Below are 22197 nucleotides of genomic sequence, written 5' to 3'. Positions count from 1 at the left end.
GAGAATGCAAGCCACAGGCAAGAAGGAGAGAAATAGTTCTACCTTAACTGTCATTTTCTGTAATAGACCTGTTTTGTTGTCTTGTTGTAAATCCCCTTCAATTGTCAATGCAAAAACTAGTCAAACTTATTTCTGTAACCCGGCCAATTCCTCCCTCTGCTCTTCCTTGGTAGAGTGGCCGTCAGGCACCTCCTGCAAATGGCTCACTCAGGGAATTCTGTCCCCATCACTTGCTGTTCCACAGGTACCCAATTCAGTTGACTGAAGAGACTGAAGTCATACTACTGAACAGAGGATAGAACCAGTAATGTGAGCAGCTGACTGGGAAAGACAGAGAGAGACAGGGCAAAAAGGCAGTTTTTACAGAATAAGCTGTGTGTCTCATTTCTTCTATTCCTGATTTATCCCTACTCACTCCAGTTTCACGGTTAATCAGCCAGTAGATGGAGCTAATAAGCCAGAGGTCCTTTCCTAGTTGAGTTACTGTACTTTGTGTGTGTGTGTGACTAATTTTCAGAAGAGAATTTCCTAGAAGAATATCTTTTCTTAGAGCACTGCTTTTCAGTCCTCACATGACCCCAGATAGCATCATGCAGCGTGACAGCATGTCGGCCGTGGTTTTCCCCAGTTGTAAGGGGGGAATAGAACTATACGAATTCTGAGATTCATTCTGTTCTAAAAATCTGTGGTTGTAAGGACAAGAGCCTGTGAGCAGTCCACACAATATAAGGTTAGTGTATGTGTTCCAGGTGGAAATGAAAAAAAAAATTTAGACTAAGAGAAAAGAATGTCGTGTCCCTCAAAAAAAAAGGCTTGAGAATATTGTCAAAAAGCTCAGAGAAACAGAAATAGAAAATTTTTAAATTTGCCATATAGTCACTAACTTAAAACTACATTGACTTAATTATAAAAGCCATCTTTTCCCTTCAGTTGTCTAGTCTGAAGAACTTAATTTAACATCTCAAAGACATTTAGTTGATTTGAAACTTTAATTAGGGTGAGAGACAGCTACTGGTGTTCTTCCACATTTTGAAACCCAGAAGTTAGAAGCATGAATTTCTGTCACTGATACCTCTAGCATCACAGTTCGTACAAATCTGAGTAACATAAAAAAATGCCATAATGTACCTCTTAAAATGATACTGTATGTTCCTGGGGAGGTCCTCTCATAAGAGTAATAAAGAAGAAGCTAAATACAGGGTTACACTGGTAGAGCTGGGGCACTTTATTTTGCAATAGAGAGGACCATGTATTCTTTTATTTCTGACAACACACTACAGTATCCATGCTGAAGGCTGAAGCTCTACAGAGTGATTTAGAGCATTTCAAGGAAAGTAACTTCTGTTGCATTCACTAGGGAATATTTGCTGATTTCTCAATCATATATTTTAAGTTGATCTAGGTACTTTAGGTGGATAAATTCTGGTCAAATAGAAGGGTTAGAGAGAAGGGATCTTTTTCAAAATAAGACAAATAGCAAGGACCCAGCCAGATGGTTTAACAAGTACCATGATCAGATTTGGGCCTTATTAAAATAACTCTAGGAACAATTAGAAGGATGACATAGAAGTGGGAAAAACAGCAAACAGAAACACAACTTGGAGATGACTGCAACATAGTCGGGATGAGAAAACTTCTGTATCAAACAATGAAGATAGGATAGATGGAGAAAACATTTCATAAATACTATCAATCATATTTGGTATCCAAGTGAATATGGAAGTTACAAGGCAGAGAAGTGCTGAAGATGACTTTCATAGTTCTGTCTCCAATAACTGCATAGTTATCAAGTCAGACCATTAAGAAGAGAAATAAGGTAAGGACGAGCAGGTAACTGGCTCACTTTTTGATAGGTTGAGGTCATCCAAGTGGAAAAGACAGAGGCACATGGGAATACAGCCTCGATGCTCAGGCATCCCATTACAGCTGTAGGTGATGGTTCAGAGGCCATGAGCATAGAGATGGGCATTGAAGCCATGGGCGTGTATGTGATTGTTCAAGAAGGGAATATAGAGTGGAAAAAAAAAAGAGGACTAGGAAGGGAAAGTTGAAGGACATTAATACCTGAAGAATATACAAAGGAAAAGAAGTCAACCAAAAAGAGGAGAAGGTAGTCTCTAGAAAAGCAAGGAAATAAAAAGCTTGAGAAAGAGAGTAAACAACAGTATGAAGGCAGGCCGAGTAGGATAAAGTCATTGGATTTAGCCACTGAGATCACTGGTGGCCTGTATGTGAACATTCAGTGGCATCTCCAGAGGAGAAACCATACTATAGAGAATTAATGAAGATTTAAGAGATAAGGTGGCAACAAATTTTACACTTACCTTGTGAGCAGTTTCAAGGTCAAGAGAAGAAAAGAAATTAGCTGGATGTCAATGAGAAGGTAGTTGCTAATAAGTTAGGTTTTTTTTCTTTTATAATTTTTTCTCCTTTTCATGTTAACATAAATGGGTATTTGAGCATGATGTATAGGGTGGGGGTAATACAAATAATAATGAAAGAATTGAAGACAGACAGGGATGGAACAAAATCCAAAAGAAGAAGCTAAGACCTCAAGTTGAACAATATTTTACTTGGAAATGAGGCTCTCTTTTCTGTAGATAGGGTGGGGAAGTGTGACTTACCAAAGGATTTTCTGCAAAAATCTTGAAGAGGGTGTGACCCACTAGGCTAATGACCAAATTTTGGATGCTGTGAAGATGAGGGCCAGGGGAGCGATCGTCTTCCTAATCTACACTTCTTTAGGTGAACAAATAAGAGACTCCTAATGCTGAAGAGCTGAACATGAGGAAAGGCATGTTAAGAAGGTTAAGTAAGACAGTTTAGTGGAAAGGAGAGCTTTCTAGGAGAACAGTTGGAAGTGTTGTACAGACAGTAATAGTTACAAGCACAATTAGTGCAGAAGCTAGAGCCACTGGCTGCCTGGGGTGAGTGACATCTGGAGTAAGATTTGCAAAAGGAGGTGATAAGTGAATTGTCTTTTAAAGGAAAAGTACAAGTGAGCCGTAAGGACAAAGAACTTCAAAGGTATCTTGCCTCCTAGCTCTCTCTTCCAGACAAGTCATTTACATTACACCACCGGACTGCAGTAAAATACCTCAGTGATGTACAAACTCAGATTAGTACGTATAGATGACTATGGCCCATTCTGATCTTTAGAACCACACTTTACCCAGACTAAATTTTGGAATTTCCGAACTTCTGATGGAGTGTGGATAAAAGCTGTTTTGAAAGCTTTTAATAGTAATTAATAGTAATATTAATTCAGAATCTGCCTCAGTATTCTTAAGTTGTCAGTGAGTATGTTCCTCTTTCCATGGAGTCATTTACTGTTTTTACTTTCTGCCAGCCAAGTGGTTCAGGCACACCTGCTAATACAATTTCTAATTTAACATAAATGTATTACCTGTGACTTCTGAATGCTTGAATTTTTTCTTTTTCCCTCATTTTGCTTTTAATAACTAACAATACAAAAAAGCTGCAAGTTAATTGTGATATTTGATGTCATAGATATAGAACTAGACTAAGTGTTAAACATTTGTGAAGGAAGTTAGGTAGCCTTTTACCTTTCCAAAGTAGCCAATAAATTGTAAAATATGCCCTTGGTAGTTTAGATAATAAACTCTCAAAGCCCAAATTACTATCTCTTAAAAACTTCAGGGAGTTTTAGGAATAAAGAAAATTTCCTCAATTTGGGCACATAAAGAAATACAGAAGAATTCAAGAATTGGTACATTTGCTGCCCAAAGAGATTGTTTTACAATTAGGTGAGTATGATATTTATGCTCATTATTATTGCAAAAGATCTGCAATATGCAGACTGGCCTCAAAATTACTCTTCCTAATTTTATGGTTTAATGGTATGATATCAAATACTGAACTGAACCTAAAGTTTTTCTGGTTTTTTCAGTTACATCACAGAGGCATTCTGTCTGCACCTGCTTAGAAACTCATGCTTCTATCAGGAAATGAAAACTGTCATCCTATATTTCAATTGCTATAGTTTGACAGTTTTATATTTCCAAGTAATAAGCAATCATTTGATAGGAAATTTCCATTCACAGAATACCTAAGGTACACTAAAATGATTCTTAGGAAAATAGCATAATTTCATCCAACTGATATATCAAACCATTTCTGTATGACTTTAAAGTCATTAACAGGTGAGCAGACTAACTCAATGTGTGTATAAACTAATATGAAAACAAAACAGACACTTTAAAGACAAGGCAACCCCACTTACTGAAAAAACTCTACCGTCAGAGCCATTTCCTTGGAGGTGGCAGATATGTGTGTGGCAACAGCCACCTCTACCCCCACATTGTTTACCAAGAGTGGGGACCTAAAGAAAACTGTATGGGAGGTCTTCTCTCATTTTCCATACCCAAACATTTTTATCCAAGTGAAGTTATGCTAAAATTGGTACTAGGACAATAGCAAGAACTTACATGTTCCCTAGGGTGGGGGTGGACACTCCACATATGTTTTCTTGGTTAAGGGTTGGGGAGTATACCCGGCTAACTGTAATTAAGTGCATATCAGTGTCGAGGCTTTTTAAAAATCGGTAGTATCTAATTGTTTTTCTGAATCACTGCTTTGCAATTCTTTATGGGTGCTTGGGACTCTGAGAGTATGAGACGTAGGGATATTGTAAGTCTCCAACTCCTAGAGAAGTCTGTATCTGTTAAGGTGGCCGGTATGTGTGGGTAATCTCTAATGACAGAAACAGAAAAAATAGAGTCCAGAAGAATCACACTGAATCAGATAAAGGTACAGAAACTACCCAATCCTGAAATCATTAAATTATTTGCTATAACAAGAAAAGGATCAGATATGAAATGCAACTTTTGGTTTCTATTCCAATGTTTTTAGTCACATCAGTATAACCTAAAGCCACCCAGCTGCTGTGCAGAGTTAATAACACTTTTTCCTAGTAGTTTCTTAGTATTAGAAAATGTTCCTGGAGGATTGTTTAGAGTTATGACCAGTGTATTCTGTTAGGGACACTTTTTGGTCCTGGGCTGGCTCCCAAGGTCGTATGTGTATTTGATGTTCTTCTTAAGAGTCTATTTATACTAAGTGCTCCTTTAATTTTTTCTATGCCCCAAAGTTGGCTTTATCCTATCCCCCTCTTTTCAGTAACAGACCAGTTTGTGTAAGAACTATAGGTACTAACGATAGGAAACTGAATTTCTGAAGACTCAAAGGAAGATCATCTTAAGTTTCAGAATATTCTAGGTTTCCCTTTACATGAATTTCTGTCAGCTAAATACAATGTATCTATTGTAAGTCTTTCAATTTTGACAACTAGTTTGCAAAAATGTAATTAACAACCAGGATAAAATTTTCTAAGATAAGAAACACACTTTACTTTTCTAAACACTGGTAAAGTCTGTTAACCCTTCACTTTAGTTGTAAAAAAAAAAAAAAAACTCTGCCATGTTAATAGATGGATGTTTTGTTTTGTTTTGTTTGTGTTTATGTATATTTTCTAATATTAACATTATTTTAGAACTGAATCAGATAAAAATAATTGGCTTTTTACACTGGAAGAATAAGCATAAAATATGCTGTCTTGACTCAATTATGTTTTCCTTTTTCCCCCAAAGAAAAATTAATAAAATGGGAAAACTTTGAATCTTGAACTCTGAGCTGAAAATTGGCATCCAAGAAGAGACATTAGGCCTGTCACCTCCAGAGCAACACACTGGAGCAAAAGGATAATTGTTTATCCATTACTTTTAAGTGCATACTTGGAAAAATATGAAAATACCTTCAAATATGGCACAATATAATATGCAAAAATTAATTTTTCCCAATTTTGAAAATTTTCACTGTGCCTATTTATTTACAGGGATATTAAAGATGAAAATATATTTTGAAGCAACACATATATTCAATGAATGTGTAAGTGGTTTTCTAAGTTACGAAGTGGCCGCGTTCTGGAGGTTACTTGGTCACGCCCTGCACCCCATGGCTGCCACCAGTGAAGGCTTTGCTCTCTTGCTATTGTTTATATGCATGCTGTGCGTTTCACTCAGTTTTTTTCATATATAAGATCTCTTTTGGTTTCATTAGAATTTTCTAAATTTTGCATTTGATTTCAAAGGTTAAAAGGAAAGGAAAGGAAAGGAAAAGAAAAAAGTAAATGTATACTATATTGTTTGAAGTTGACCTTACAAGCAAAATGCTTCTAACAAAAAAGTTATGCTTTCTCAGAACTCCCAAGTGATATTGTGTGTGGTCTCTTTGCAGCTAGAACCGGAAGCTAGCACTATTCTAAAAGAACTGCAAGTTAAACTCAACGGGGTTCTGGATGAGCTCAGTGTCACTTACGGTGAAAGGTAAGTGACTAAGTAATTACTATCCAAATGGATTAGATTCCAGTTAATGATAATCATTCCTTCAGTGCTGTTTCTCTCCTCTGTCTAAATCCATTGAACTTCAAGACTCAATCAAAGCATCACCTCCTCCGAAAAATCTCCCATGACCTTGCAATTTGTATAGTGATGTCTTGCTATTTATAACTCTGTATCCTTCAGTTGGTTAGTGCTTACAACACCGTGCTCTAAGGTGTGGTTTACTTGCATATTTCCCTATTTACTGGACATTTCTTAACAACAGAAACCATATCTGATTCCCATTTGCAATTTTATTTTTTATAGCTTAACAGTTGGCTAGTGAAAGAATAGGATGAGGAAGGAGAGCAGAGAAAATCTTACGCGCATCCCAAGTATGTGCTGTGTTCTTGCCATGCGTGTCAACATGGCTTCACTACCAGAGAACTGAACTCTTAGCCCCATAACCAGATTGAGTCAGGATTCCAGGTTTTAGAAATATTAGGACAATTAGCCCACAGGAAATACACATCTTTGTTTTTAATATTCTTTAAATGAACTTCCCTTGTATCTGGTGTGGTTTTAAAGAAAGAGAATTTCTTCCTAGATAAACTTCATTTCAGTCCTATAGGAAAAAGCCATCATCTCACCATCAAAATTAAGAGAGAGAGGAAAACAAACCCATCTTTGAAGAGGTTCATTAATTTCATACAGAATTTGCTTTAAATATTAGTTCAATAAATGTTGACTTATGTTAAACCATGTGTTCAGTTCTCAAATAAGACTGAAATTTACACTTATGAAGAGAGCTAGTTATCTCTTTAAATCTCACTCATCACTTACTGTATTTTTGAAGGACATATGCTTAACCAACTTGTATTCATTAGTTTTGCTACTCTGATTAGTCTGAAAGACTAAAAAGAAAAAGACACCAAAAGTATTTTTTTCTCAAACACAGGAATGAGGCAAAGCAAAGAAAAATCGCACACTTGGCCTTTTTTCCCCAATAGTAGAGGTGTGTTGTCATAACAGAGCCCTTTCTCCCAGATGTAGGCATGATATACTGAGCTTAGGGTCATAGCTCTGCCTTCTGCTTTGTGTTGTTAATGAACCTGGATGATCCAGCTTCCTTGGCCTAGATGTTAATAAGCAATCTGAAGGTTTTGCTACTCGGGAGTTGGAGAGGCAGACAGTGTCCTCAGGATCTGGGGACTCAGTGGCTCTGACTTGAGGTGACACTTAGAGGCTTACCTCTTTATTCTGGTTGTGAATTACCATGCGGTTAGCAGAAAGGCTGTTGCCTTCATTCATGAAGGCATAAACAGATCATTTAGCAAAGTTAAGGGGAGAGGAAAGGGGTCAGAAACTAGAATATAAATAGAAAAAGGATATTCAGATGACTTTCTGTAATATATTCAAGTCATCCTCCTGAACAAGTACGTTTTAATTTGTTCTGTCTGAGTGGGGGGTATATTCACAAAGGCTGAAATACGTGTGATTTGAAAACCTCTGAGCAAACTTCAGCTATGAAATAAGGAGCAATGCTCTTAGGAGGGCATTTGTATGAAGTCAGCTATTTTAATCTAAGTTTTGAAACTCCTGGTTACCCTGTATGTATTTGTTCGTTATTTTTAAAATACAGCTCAAAGAGAGCTAGGAATATTGGAATAAACAGCCCACATGTCATGCCTTCCATATAAAAAGAATAATTATTGTATTCTCGTTGCCATGGATTTATTTCCCACACCACCAACCAGGTCTACATCACACAGACACAGGGTGGGTGGGAAGTCCACCATGATCAATGTGATCAAGCTGTGAAGTCAAACTGGATAATTTTAGCCTGAATCCATCCTTCTTACACTCTAAATTAGCAGTCTAGAATTTTAAAATTAAGTGCATAATTAATTGCCCCAAATCCCTTTCATCTGCTGTTATTAAAATCCACAATTAAATTATTCTACTTTATGTAGCTGATAGGATGATTTTTCAGGAAAGCTGGGCAGAGCCAAAGCAAACATCTGAAGCCCGGGTTCCTGATACACTCACAGGGCAACTACCTGGGAACTGAGACTCACTGACAAAATCTCAGGGTTATCTTAAAGATGTTCTTAAAATTTTCAAAACCTGCACCACTTAGGTTTCTGCTTATGCACATATTTTGCAGTTTTAATGATAGCTTTGGTGCCAGCAGCTGGCTGAATTAAGTAAAGAAAAAATTTAGGAACATTTCATAGAAAATATTCTGTTTGTGTTAGGCTTCTTGAGTGCTCACGGAGTCTGGCATTATTAACTGGTCTTGCTGATTAGTAAAAACTTTCCACCAAGAAAACATGGATAGAAAAAAAGACTTTCTAGGTGGATTTGCCAAAAACTGGCAGACAGAAGTGATTTTTAGATGAAATGCAGGTGTTGCTTCACCCGGGATTAATGCTAAGGTGGAATGGCACCGTATTTTAGTCTCCAGTAGTCCTTCCTCCACCTGCCTGATCCCACACACACAGCTGGCTTCTGGGGGGTGCCTACCAGACGGGTCTGTTGTAGGAACCTGTTTGCACATTTTTGGATTGTGGATATCATACTTTCTGCTTGGTCTATCTTCCCCCTAGTACACTGATTTGAGAATCAGTCCACAGAAAAGTAGCTATTTCACAGGTGAGTATTACTACAGTCAGCAGGGTCACTGCTGCCTCAGAGGGAAATCCCCTCATTCAAATGTTCCAACATTATTTACTTTTCTATTGTCCCAAGTATCTACCACCACCACCCCCTTGTCACCTTCTGCACTATCCCCACTGCCACCCTACCCTACAGCCACTCCCGGACAAAAGTCCAAAGGCAGATCCAGCCAGAAAAAAAGCCCAGTGGTCAGACACTCAGCCTCCTTGAAACCTAAGCCTGAAACAGGATATTCTGGCCAGTGAGAGAACTATGCAGAGAGCCAAGGAATCAGCCACCTCCACAGGGCAAACTGAGACCCAAGCATCAAGGAGCCGGATACGGAAGGGCAGGAATGGTGGTATCACCAGTGAGGACAGCCACAGAGAAGTCAGGAGCCAAAGATGGAAACAGGCAAAACATGACGTAGAAGAAGAATCAGGCCTTGACGATATGCTCAAAAATAGGGACCAGTATATTTATAAACCTGCTACACTGGGAACAAGAAAAACACCCAAGTTGTGATAATTTAAAATATATCAAGGATTTCTCATCCAAAACCTAGACAAATTAAACATTTTACAACAGACTAAAATATTTTCTTAATGTCAATTTGAAAATAAAAGGTCTCCTGTGTGCCGTAAGAACAAGTAATTTTCTGGTTTGTTCATTGACGCATCCTCAGCCCTCGTAACTGAGACTGGCACACAGGAAGTACTAATTAAATATTTGTAGCATGCAGGCAAGCACTGATATTTATATTCTTTCTATTTAATGAATAATGAAAGCATTCTATAGTGATACTTCCTAAACTTCTGTATAAAGTAGGAGGAATTAATGCACTTGGATCCTTCTCAGATAACACATTCTGTGCAATCACTGTGTGTGGAGGAAGAAGAGGAAGGGGACTGACTTGGCTGCAGCACTGAAATGAACTCCTTCCTTCTCACTGTTCCCATGATGTGATCATTTCACAAGTTTTCATTTACCCCCATTCTCCTCCTTGGCTTTTTTCTTGCCAGCCTGCACATATATTCTAATTACCCCTGTTGTTGGAAGTATGAAAGTTAACAGACCGCATGGAGGGATGGTGGCGAGGCAAAGTGGCTCTCTGCTATTTAAATCTCTTACTATTGGATGCTGCTTAGGTAAGAACCACCAAAACTGGTGTAGAGGATGTGAAGAATGAACACAGTAATACCGAGGGTTACTCTCCACAGGCTGGGTTAAGTCTTTAGAGTGGTGAGGCAGAGTGGGGGTGGGCGGACCAAGGATGGTCCATTGGTACATGCAGCCAGTGCTTCCTGAGGATCTCATGCTGTGGGTGTGCAGCACTGGAGGGAAAAAGGTCCTTCCCTCATAGAACTTACATTCTATTGGACCAAGAGCCAGAAAAATAAACAAAAACTATATAATGTGTCAAATAATGAAGAATGCGATAAAGAACTGTGAGGAAATGGAGAAGGATAGGAATGTCATTTCAGGTTGAGTGTTTAGTAAGGACTTTTCTGAGGAGGTGACCTTTGGCTTATGACTGTAATAAGTAAGGGATGGAGACACCCATGAGAAACTGCATGGAGGAGAAGACCTAATAGTGGTCATGAGATAAGTGTCCTCAGAGAATTCTAAGAACACCAAGAAGATGACTGTGGCTGGACTGCAATGAAGGGGAGGGAGGAATGGTGAGAAATGACATCAGAGAGGTTTCCAGGGCCAAAATATATTGGCATGTAATTAAGTCCATGAAATACATTCTAGGTTTTGTTTTAAGTGGATCTCAAAGCCATTGAAGATTTTCAGCAAGAGAGGAGCATGATCTGGTTTCTATCTTAAAAGACACCTGTAGAGTGTTGAACAGAGAGACAATGTAGGAAATTATTGCACAAGTTGAGGTTAAAGGTAATAGTGGGTTGGTCTACAGTAGCTTTGTGGATCCATAATAGATCCTCACACTTAATATACTTTATAAAGGTTTGCTGATAGATTGGATGTTGAGTATGAGAAGAATTCATTAGACTTTTAAGTAAAAGGGTACATAGGCAGTTTAATATAATGGTCTGGATTTCAGACTAGAAATCACCTCTGTAGATGTATATTTGGTCAACCATGAGACTAGATATGGTGGCCAAGGAAGTGATTTATGATGGTAAAGTGGAGTGGTCCAAAGATGGAGCCTAGAGGTAGGATTGCCAATGTAGGGTTGTCAGATAAAATATAGCATATGCCCAATTAAATTTTAACTTCAGATAAAAATGGACAATGTTTACTTAACTTTGTCTCAAATTTACACTAAAAAATATTCACTATCTGAAATTAAAATTGCCTGGGCATCCTGAGTTTTAATTTGCTAAGTCTGGCAACCCTATTCCAATGGTTAGAAGTTAGACAATTGAGAAGGAGCAGCCAGTGAGGCTGGAAAGCCAAGAGGGTGTGGAGTCCCAGAAGCCAAGTGAAGAGGCTGTACCCAGATAGTCAGTTTTCCAACAATGCTCAGAAAAACATCTCAGTGATTACTGTAAGAGATGAGGCCAAACAAACCCCTAACTTAAATTAACTCAACCTGAAAAGCATCATTTTTATCTACTTTACATATAAGGATTCCAGGTAAGCTTCCATTACAACACAATTTTTGCAGCTGAACAGTAAGTTTGAAAACTAATGAGCAAAGGAAATCACACCACTGGAAACAGATCCAACTCCTGGGGGGGCTGAATTTAACAGACACAGGCAAAGGAAGCCACACATGTTTGCTTTTATTTTAGAATTTTTATTCCTTATTTTTAGTTTCCAGCTTATCATTGAAGAGTGCATAAAACAGATGAGTTTTGAACTAAATCAGATGAGAGCCAATGGAAATACCACATCTAATAAGAACAGTGCTGCAATGGACGCAGAGGTGGTATTACGACCGCTCATGGACTTCTTGGACAAAACGTAAGTATTCTGCCCAGTTTTCTCTTTACTCACTACCCTAAATTTGACTGATACGGATTTGAGAGGGAAAAAGGTTTTCTACTATGTAGGATGGCTTTAAAAGAGCTGCAGAAATAGATCAATTCATTAAAAGAAGCAAAATGCTTAACTAATTACTAGACGGGAAAAGAGAGGGACTGACTGTACGGAAAAGGAAAACTGGAGAGAAAATAAATATTGCTAATTAAGGAGGTTGCTCTTCTGAGGCAGAGAGAGATTTAAGATTTCATAGTTCTCAGATAACTTCTTGGACATACGGAAAAACTGAGCTGAGTCCAGAATATCTAAGTTCATGTCAAAAACCTGCTGAAGAAGACAATGGCAAAATGTGACCAGAATTAATTCAGCTCAGAGGCAAGTAGATTGCTGCCCAACTCCACCTTCAGTAACTTATTTACTGAGTATCCATCTGTATCAAACTCTAGCCTGAGCCCTGGACAGTGATAACACAGAGTCAGAGTCCCAGACTCCATGGAAATTACAGTCCAGTAGTGGTGGGAGTGGGTGGCATGGAGGCCTCATGACCAAGTAAGACAGTGTTCTTAACCAGAAAGTTTTGTTTGTTTACACCTCTCTTCACTCTTCCTCTTAGAAATACTAAATTTCTAAGTTATGAGTAGGGTCCAGACACCTATATTTCAAAATGTGTCCACAATAGGGAACCATTGATCTAAAGCAAGAGGTATGATTTCTTAAATAGTGACACTTAAAACCAGAACTGATCTGACCAAGGAGGTAAAAGACTTACACATGGAGAACTACAAAACGTTGATTAAAGAAATTAAAGATGACTTAAAGAAATGGAAAGATAGCCCATGCTCTTTGAAAGAATCAATATCACTAAAACGGCCATACTGCTCAAGGCCATGTACAGATTAAATGTGATCCCTATCAAATTACCCAGGACATTTGTCACAGAACTAGAACAAACAACCCTACAATTTATATGGAATCACAAAAGAGCCAGAATTGCAAAAGCAATACTGAAGAAAAAGAATGATGCTGGACAAATGTCCCTCCCAGACTTCAGACAATACTATAGAGCTAATAAGAAATCAAGACAGCATGGTATTGGCATAAAAACATATATAGATCAATGGAACAGAATAGAGTGGCCAGAAATACACCCACAAACTTTTGGTCAATTAATCTTCGACAAAGGAGGCAAGAATATACAATGGAGAAAAGACAGTCTCTTCAGCAAGTGGTATTGGGAAAACTGGACAGCTGCATGTAAATCAGTGAACTTAGAACACACCCTCACTCCATACACAAAAGTAAACTCAAAATGGTTTAAAGACTTAAATGTAAGACAAGACACTATAAATCTCCTAGAAGAAAATATAGGTAAAGCATTCTGACATAAATCTTAGCAATGTTCTCCTAGGGCAGTCTTCCCAGGCAATAGAGGTAAGAGCAAAAATAAACAAATGGGACCTAATTAAATGTATAAGCTTTTGTACAGCAAAGGAAGCCGTAGGCAAACCAAAACAACCACCTATGGAATGGGAGAAAATATTTACAAATGATGCAACTGACAAAGGCTTAATGTCCAGAATATAAGAAAAAAAAACTCAATCCATAAATGGGAAAAAGACCTAGACAAGCAATTCTCCAGTGAAAACTTACAAATGGCCAATAGGCACATGAAAAAATGCTCAATATCGCTCATTATCAGAGAAATGCAAATCAAAACTACAATGAGGTATCACCTCACACCAGTCAGAATGGCCATCATTCAAAAGGCCACAAACATAAAATGCTGGAGAGGATGCGGAGAAAAGAGAACCCTCCTACACTGTTGGTGGGGATGTAGTTTGGTGCAGCCATTATGGAAAACAGAATGGAGATTCCTCAAAAACATAAAAATAGATTTACCATATGATTCAGTAATCCCACTTCTGGGTACATATCTGGAAGGAACTCTAATTTGAATAGATACAAGCACCCCAATGTTCACAGCAGCACTACAGACAATAGCCAAGGCATGGAAGCAATCTAAACACCCATCGACAGATGACTGGATAAAGAAGTTGTGATATATTTATACAATGGAATATACTACTCAGCCATAAAAAAGAATAAACTAATGCCATTTGCAGCAAGGTAGATGGACCTAGAGATTGTCACTGTACGTGAAATAAGCCAGAAAAAGAAAGAAAAATACCATATGATATCACTCATATGTGGATTCTAAAAAAAGTTTTTTAAAAAGACACTATGAACTCATCCACAAAACAGAAACAGATTTACAGGCATAGTAAACAGTCTTATGGTTACCAGGCAAAGGGGGTGGGAATGGATAAATTTGGGAGTTTGAGTTTACAGATGTTAGCCACTATATGTACAAATAGATATTAAAAAGAAGTTTCTGGTGTATAGCACAGGGAACTATGTTCCATATCTTGTAGTAACCTTTAATGAAAAAGAATATAAAAATGAATACCTGTATGTATATGCATGACTGGGACATTGTGCTGCACACCAGAAATTGACACACTGTAACTGACGGTACTTCAATATGAAAGATAGAGAGAAAAAGAAAAATGATAAAACCAGAACTAAAGGTAGAAAAGCAAAAAATAATTTTGAATACCTACCAACGGACCGGGGAGCTACTTGATAGTTTACATATATTACCCCATTTAATACTGTTGTGGCAAATTAGTTAATACCAAAGAGACCAAGATAAATAAGAAGGATACAGTGCCTTTCTTTAAAGGTGAGGACAGCAAAGAAGGAATCAGGGAGGAGAACCTCTGCATGTATGTGTGACTTCTACTCTAATTCCATTTCCCTCGGCTTATAAGCTTACTGCGTAAGTAAAACTAATGTTCTTACCACTTTAATTTCAGTATTTGGTAGAAAAGTTAAATCTTATTTTCTGCTCACTATGAGGAAATACCTGGAAGGTAGGTGAATAGGTAATTGGGTGGCTTGGCAGGAGGTAGGAAGGCAAGTGACGTAGAAGGAGAAAGTAGAAGAAAGGAAGAAGAGAGAGGAAGCCTTCTTTATATCTTTAGTTTCTTAATGGAGACTCTTAACCACCTCATTTCCTGTAGAAGCCCTTGGAATTGCTGTCCTCTTATACAGCTGTTTTCTATGGAACAGACAGAACTGAATCACACCAACACACTACCATTAGGGTGTAAATGTGATGTGAATGGAGAGCAGGACCGAGCAGTCCCGATCCTCTTAAAACTCCTACTGGAATGCCTTCTGCTTTTGGAGTAGAAGCCAGCAGTTTGGAGTCACGTCATTTATCATTAGCAAAATTACTTATTTTTGCATGTACTGTAACAGAAGCTGTGGGACATACAGGAAGTTTGAAGTTATCCTCCTACTGCTGTCTACTCGTTGAGGGACCTTGACCCTACTTCACCATCTAATCTATAAAGTGGATCGGCCCTTGTTTTCAGTACATTTAGATTCTTTTTTAACTCAGTCTTAATTTTCTAATTGTACTTTATTCTATCATCATATATGTAATTTCCTCTTAATTCTTAGCAGAAAGAGACAATATATAAAAATAGAAAAACGTCAGTGAGCTTTAAAAATTGATGAAAGAGATTTAAAATTTTTGGAGAGAGATTATATGAAGCATTGCTAGTTGTGGAAATTTTCAGGGTAATATAGAATGCATAACCATAAAGCCACTTGTTAGGACACATTTTGAAAAGCTAGGTATTAATTCTGTTCTCAAGAAGTTAACAGTTTAGAAAGAAAAAATAATAAGAAAAGTACAACAAATGAACACAGTAAGGTGTAAAATAATCTCCCGTTCAGATGACCAGGAGAAAGGTCAGTGGGGTTGGGTCTTCCTTAAACACATGTAGGGTTTGGATGTACAGTAACGAGGGGTGGGCACGCCACGGGGAGGGAAAACAGCCAAATAGATTTTCATGAGAATAGGATCAAGTGTATGACAGGAACCCTCTATTGCCAGCAAGTATACGTGGCGTTTGAAAATTGTCTGGTTAATCGGTTGAGTGGTTAGCCAAAACAGATAGAGCTCAAATTCCAAAATGTATGTTGTTCAGTTTGCATTATTAAGTGGGTTAATCCAAATTAAGGAAGCAGTAGCTAGATTGCCCCCTCTTTTCTGTTATTTAAAGAGGCCAAAAATCTTCAGGGTGGTTTTGAGACAATCCCCTTAAAAATTCTTACATTATTTATGTATAGGCTCTCTCTGTGTAGCCTCCCTAAATAAAACATCGTATTTCTTTATGCTTCATTTTCTCTGCCAAGACGTCATGACTCTATAAAACAAGCTATAAAGTCCATTTCCAGCTAGCAGAAATCCCATGCTGAGCTGCAAACAGGTCAACGATTTTATTCCTATTGGTTCCGTTCCAGTTTAAACAGGGTTATTTAGCACGCGAAGGATGTGAGCTGGCCATAAAATCAAGATCAATTTTTAAACCCAGACCTTTTGCAAATGGAAATTACACATCTGCTGCAAAATTGGCAGATTTGTTGTATCTCAGATCATCCTAGGAATTTCTCCAAGGAAAGGTTCTGCTGTCATGACCAGTCACCTCGTTCCTACCCTATGTCCATATAGTATCTACCAGCAAGCTAGGAATACCACGTTGGAACAATGGTTTCCAAAATCGTGGGGCTACAGATTCCCCAGCTATGCTTCAGGGGCCCCCACCTCTCCTCTTCATCCAGAGGAGGTCACTTTAGATATTAGGTACGTATGTACAGCAAAGTTAGGAGGAATACTTCTGTTTGGAAACGCGGTAGGATCTCTCTCTCTGCCCCTCACACATCACATGCCTTTTAAGTATTACTTACTTAAATGTTAACATCAATGATACGTATGTGAATATTTAAAAGTCAATCCTTTCTCTATTAGAACCAGGACCTAATTTATAATTTTAGTCCAGAAGTAAGAGTACTTAGCAGAAGTTTAGTATGACTCCATGAGGCTAGCCTGCAATAATATGACCCACTTTGGGCCCTCTGGGATTAACTCTTATTAAAGGAGGCGCAAAAGAGTTCAGTGTCATAGGCTACATCCCGCAGGTCTGTATGCAGCACTGTGCCTGTGTGTCCTGCTGGGTCTTCACACACAAGCGCGTTACCAAGGGCAGCATGGGGGCACGGGATGAGACACTGGATCTCAGTCCTTACTCACTAGCTTCATTCCTTAGACAAGTTCCCCCACCTCTCTGAGCTGATTTTTGATTTCTAAAATGGACATACTAATAAATGAGAAATATCTGCAGAAGAGATTTCTAAACCAAAGTGTTACAGAAATGTTTGATGATGTTACCACCATTATCTCACCATGAGAAGAATTTGTAAGAAATCCCTTAAGCCTATTAAAATTGGTAAATTGGGAACCTAAAAAAACGACTCAGAGAAAGAACAAATTTGTGGTTGCTGGAAACAGGTGAAGGGGATCAAAATGTACAAACTTCCAGTTACAAGATAAATAAGTTCTGAGGCTGTAATGCACAGCATATATACAGTATATGTAGTAACTCTAGGTAACAATACTATATTGTATATCTGAAAACTGCTCAAAGTAGATCTTGAAAGTTCTTATCATCACCAGACAAAAAATGTTTACTGTGAGGTGATGGATTTAAACTGAACTTACCATAGTGATCATTTCATAATAGGTACATGTATCAGATTATTATCTTGTGCACCTTAAACTTACGTGGTGTTATAAATAAGATTGATAAATTTTGGCTCTTGAGTGAAATTATATGCATGTTTGCCATGTTGTTACATTGGTCCAGTGCCAGGTCATTATGAAAATGTGTTTCTTTGGGGTTTAGCCTGGAGTAAATACAAGTCAGGAATGTAGGTCAAAACCATGTATTTTGGGGGCCTTGATGTCAGTTTAGAAAGCAATTTAAGAAAACACATAACTTTGAATTTATTTTCTACCAAAGAGTGAATTATCTAATGTATAATATGATTAAATCAATTTTTGATATTAGATATTTCTTTAGCAAATGAAATTGAGCATCTGAAATTTATAAAGGCCTATTCAGGTATTTGAATCTCAGTATTGAAAAATGTGAATTTCTGATCAATGAAATAAGATAATAGCTTGAGAAGAGACTTATGAGTGAGTATGCATCTTACTGTGTTCCAGATTAAGTCTCTCAGCAAAAATCTGTGAGAAAACAGTCCTGAAGCGAGTGTTGAAAGAGCTATGGAAGCTAGTTCTTAACAAAGTAGAAAAACAAATTGTTCTCCCTCCTCTGACGGATCAAACAGTAAGTATTTAAACGAACGTTTGTAATACCTTCAGTATCCCATCTAATTGTTTTCTGCTTAAGTGCATGGTTTTGATCCAGACGAAATTGTAATTAAATTCATTTTGGAAAAAAGAGTTCATACAGTGTCTTAGCAGTGATCATTCCAGTGCCATTTCCTTAAACAAATCCATTTTAAATTGCCACAACAGTAGTCAAACTTCACACTTACTTGACATTTCAAACTTCACCTCTTGAAAAAAAATGTATTAAAGTTTGCCTTTAGGGTTATCTGGTCTAGACATATAATTTTTTCATTTATTTTTACTATAAACCCCCAGGAAAATGGATTTAGGATTGAATATTCCTGCTGTGTTTCTTTCTGCAATTTTCCAGTTAAAGAAGATAAATCCAACACAGCTATCTAGAATTGTTTTCACCTTTCCCTTTTGCTTTTATCTGTTGCCTTCCCACTTAGAGGTTAACATAGGAGACATCTTTTAGTGAATTTGAAAAACATGATTGTATCATACACAGTAAAATAGGAAAAAAACAGAAAACACAATTGCCAGCAAAGTTAGACAGTGGTCAAGTGGATACACTGTCCAGCAGTCGTAGTTCACCAATCCTGAGCCAAGCAAGGCAAGAAGTAACCGTAACAAGTGCCTGCTACGGGATCACTTTTTTCTGTGACTGAGGAACACAGGGTGATATACATGATGAGTAAACAGAAACTAAACCTGAAATACAAAGTGGCACTATCATGCACACTCAGTTTCTATCTATCCAGTGAAATCATACAGAAAATATTTTCTTGCGAAGTGTTCCAAGAAGCAGATACATGTTTTTGTTGATTTACTGCCAGACAGTGACTTTAACAAGAAAATATAAATTACTTTGAGTTTTGCCTCACGCCATGAGCGTGTGGTATAATCTTATAGCCTACGCCTGTGGGTAAGCAAATCACATACAGAAACACACACACACCTTCTTCTGCTACAATACGTAAGGCCTTTCTATAATACCGTTAGCTATCACTTAATTGGTGATGTTCATGCAGTCTGGAGGTTGGGTTGCTTTACAAGTTTTCCTAGGTGAGAGGATTGAGAATGTAACAGAAGAGCTGTAAGCTTCAGCAGAAAGGGAAAGACCACTCAGTTTGGCTACTACACAAGCAGGAACCCTTTCATCCTCATTTTTTAAAAAGATAAAAAAGAGGGGGAAGGCATACTTGCACATAAGCCTTTTATCCTGAAAGATGCACCCTGCGTGGCTCATATGTGGCAGGCCACCCTCCCGCTGTGCTCAGAACTCCACTTGTGGCCGCGCTGTCTCAGCCCACAGTAGCACTCCATTGTTTCACTGTTGGTTGGTTGGGGTTTTTTGCGTTTTTCAGTAACCCTCAAGCCAGCCGCCATCCCACTGAGCTCCCTGTGAGCTGTCCACGCCATCTCCCAAAGAAGCACGTACTGTTTCTGATAGTTCTTCGGTAACAAAACTGCATGGACACTGTGCTGCCCACCACTATTTTCCCCATAAACCCCCCTCTTTCTATGGCACAGTTTTATAGAAGATGAGGTTCAAGAGTACACGTCATGTTAGAGCAGAAATGCTATGCATGACATTATATTTTTTGATATAAGGTCTTCCCTAGGGGAGTTTACCGTCACCTCAGTGCTCTCAAGCGTTGAGTTCTCCGAGTATGGGTTTCCCAGTGAACACGCACGCTCCACTGGAAAACTGGAGAATACTACTGCAGAATAGCTGGTTTCCCTTACTGTGAACATATTCCAGGATACTCCTTTATTCTGATGTTTTTGTAGCTCTCCTCAGGGCCTTTGGGTTCCAGGGAAAACCTCAGGCTGAGGGAAGAGTTAAGTGGGCAGGTCTCTGATAGATTGGACAGCATTTCAGGAGGACCAGCTCCACCTTCTTCAGCTCTGTATCTTGAAATTTTGCATAGATTTTGTATTGGGGGTTAGAGATTGGAGTGAAGGAGTTGCCTCTGCTACGAATAAATAAATACAAGCCAAAGCTCACTGATATAATCCCTATGCTACGTTAAACTGGCGACAATAGCAGTGAGCCGTTCAGTAACTGAGACTAGAACTTCCAGAAGTGGGGTGCCTGTGAGGACAGTTATATTGCCAGTAGTACTAGATACCTTTGACCCAATTTATAAAATCAACCAGTTATGGGCACGTGGCATAAAAGTCACAGAAATAACAAGGAAAATGGAGCACGCTGTCTATTGACCACATTTCTACTTTGCTGCTACTGAAGATCTTATGACTGAGTCTTCTCTCTCCTTTTCTATGTGTGTGTCTCTAGGGACCCCAGATGATTTTCATCGCAGCTAAAGATCTTGGACAATTATCAAAACTGAAGGTAATAAGAATAAAGAAATCAGTAGTTGTCTGTGAACAGTAATGAGCTAACTATAGCTCAGCAAGAAACCATTCTCCTATGAGTAATGGTTTCTAATATGGCGGGACTCAGAAGATATGTGTCTGTGATCTCACAGTCTGCTTTAAGGATGAGTCAAATCAAAATTTAGGGGCTGAATATTACTGCTTTCTTTTCCCCCCATATTTCTCATATTTTCCAATTGGTAGGGCAATTGGGAATTTTTGAGTTTGTGTTGTAACATTCAGCATTACTGCTTTTGGAGTAAATTAGAGAACATATTTTCTTTTATATACTAAATTGACTTTATGTGAATAAAGGCAAAACAGAATGCTTCACAGAAATCCAGTAACAATGTAGAGAAGTCTTAAAGGCACAAAACCTAACGTGGGAAAACAGAATTCATCAAAGCAGACACTGAGCTTGTGAACATAATCAACCCCATTGTAATAAGGATTTGCTGACTCAGTAACCCTCTGCTTTATTATTGCTTGAGGTCCACAAGACTTTGCAGTTGTGCAGGGAACCTCATTTTCTTTCCCTCTAGAATAGGAACTTGACTGGTTAAAAAACATACTGGAGTTCTGTGACTGGCTTTCCTCACTCAGTGTCATGTCCTCCAGGTCCATCCATGTTGTAGCATATGAAAAGATTTCCTTCTTTTTAAAGGCTGAATAATATTCTATTGTAGGTATATACTTTTTTTTCCATTCATTTGTCAATAGACCACACATACAGGCCAACAAGATGCCCATAGTTGAAATAAATGTTGTTCTTGTTCCTATTAGAATACAGTGTAGCCTGGAGATGAGTTCCAGATACAGCCCCCCCTTGGTTCAAATTCTACCTCAACTGCTTCCAACTATGTGACTTGTCAAAGTCTTTAACCTTTCTAATGTTTGAATTTGGCATTTCTAAAATTCAGATACTGTTAGCACTTGGTTCATAAGATTATTGAGGACAAGTGAGGTAATACATGCATTATCTTTGCATGGTGACAGAAAAGAGTCTGCCACCCCCCACTTATAGAGGGGGCTATCTTGCCTCCTCCCCCAGCTCAGAGTTAGGTATCACTGGAATTGACGTGCGTGTGTACAACACAGGGGAAGGATAATCCATCTAACTGCATAATTACTTACTAAGGGAAAACAGGTGCCCTGCAATTTCAGTACCTTATTATATCACCTACACTATCCCGTTCATCAGAAAAAAATTAAAAGTCAGTAGTCCATTTAGAAGATATAACCATCACATAAAATTGTTTCTTACACATGTTCAATGATACTGATTGTTCAGAGGGAGAGGAGAAGGTAGATATTACTGTTAAACTATTGTTTTGGATCTTTGATCTCTGTAGCTTTCCTAATCCTTCTTCTTACCTCCCGGGGATTTCTAGTCCCTACTTTGAGAAATGGATTTATACAGTGTTGAAGTTTTTCATACAAAACCCTGAAGGTGAAATAGCAGTGTCTTATTACAAAAGAAATAGCCTTGGCCATGTGTCTGGCATCTGTGTGACATCAGGAAACATACTCTATCTCCCCTAGCTTCAGTTTCCTGAGTTGAATGTTATATCAGATATAACTGTTTCAGTTTCAGGT

The 22197-nt window shown here is 38.2% G+C and overlaps 1 protein-coding gene and 1 long non-coding RNA gene across 2 annotated transcripts in view; one reads left to right on the top strand and one right to left on the bottom strand.

The window, feature by feature from the left end:
• Positions 1-22197, bottom strand: part of LOC116664097 — a 430835-nt gene that overhangs the window by 21415 nt on the left and 387223 nt on the right. The gene's annotated exons all lie outside the window — the stretch shown is intronic.
• The window catches only part of UNC13C (unc-13 homolog C), a 638789-nt gene that overhangs the window by 555938 nt on the left and 60654 nt on the right, over positions 1-22197 (top strand). The window contains exons 33-36 of the mRNA XM_032481154.1: positions 6256-6344; positions 11781-11930; positions 18088-18211; positions 20522-20578. Coding sequence (XP_032337045.1) covers positions 6256-6344; positions 11781-11930; positions 18088-18211; positions 20522-20578 — 420 coding nt within the window. The remainder of the gene's footprint in view (positions 1-6255; positions 6345-11780; positions 11931-18087; positions 18212-20521; positions 20579-22197) is intronic.

This window comes from Camelus ferus, chromosome 6 (assembly GCF_009834535.1).
Source record: "Camelus ferus isolate YT-003-E chromosome 6, BCGSAC_Cfer_1.0, whole genome shotgun sequence".
Taxonomy (NCBI): Eukaryota; Metazoa; Chordata; class Mammalia; order Artiodactyla; family Camelidae; genus Camelus; species Camelus ferus.
The sequence above is the reverse complement of the archived record's forward strand: the minus strand, read 5'-3'. Positions and strand labels throughout refer to the sequence as shown.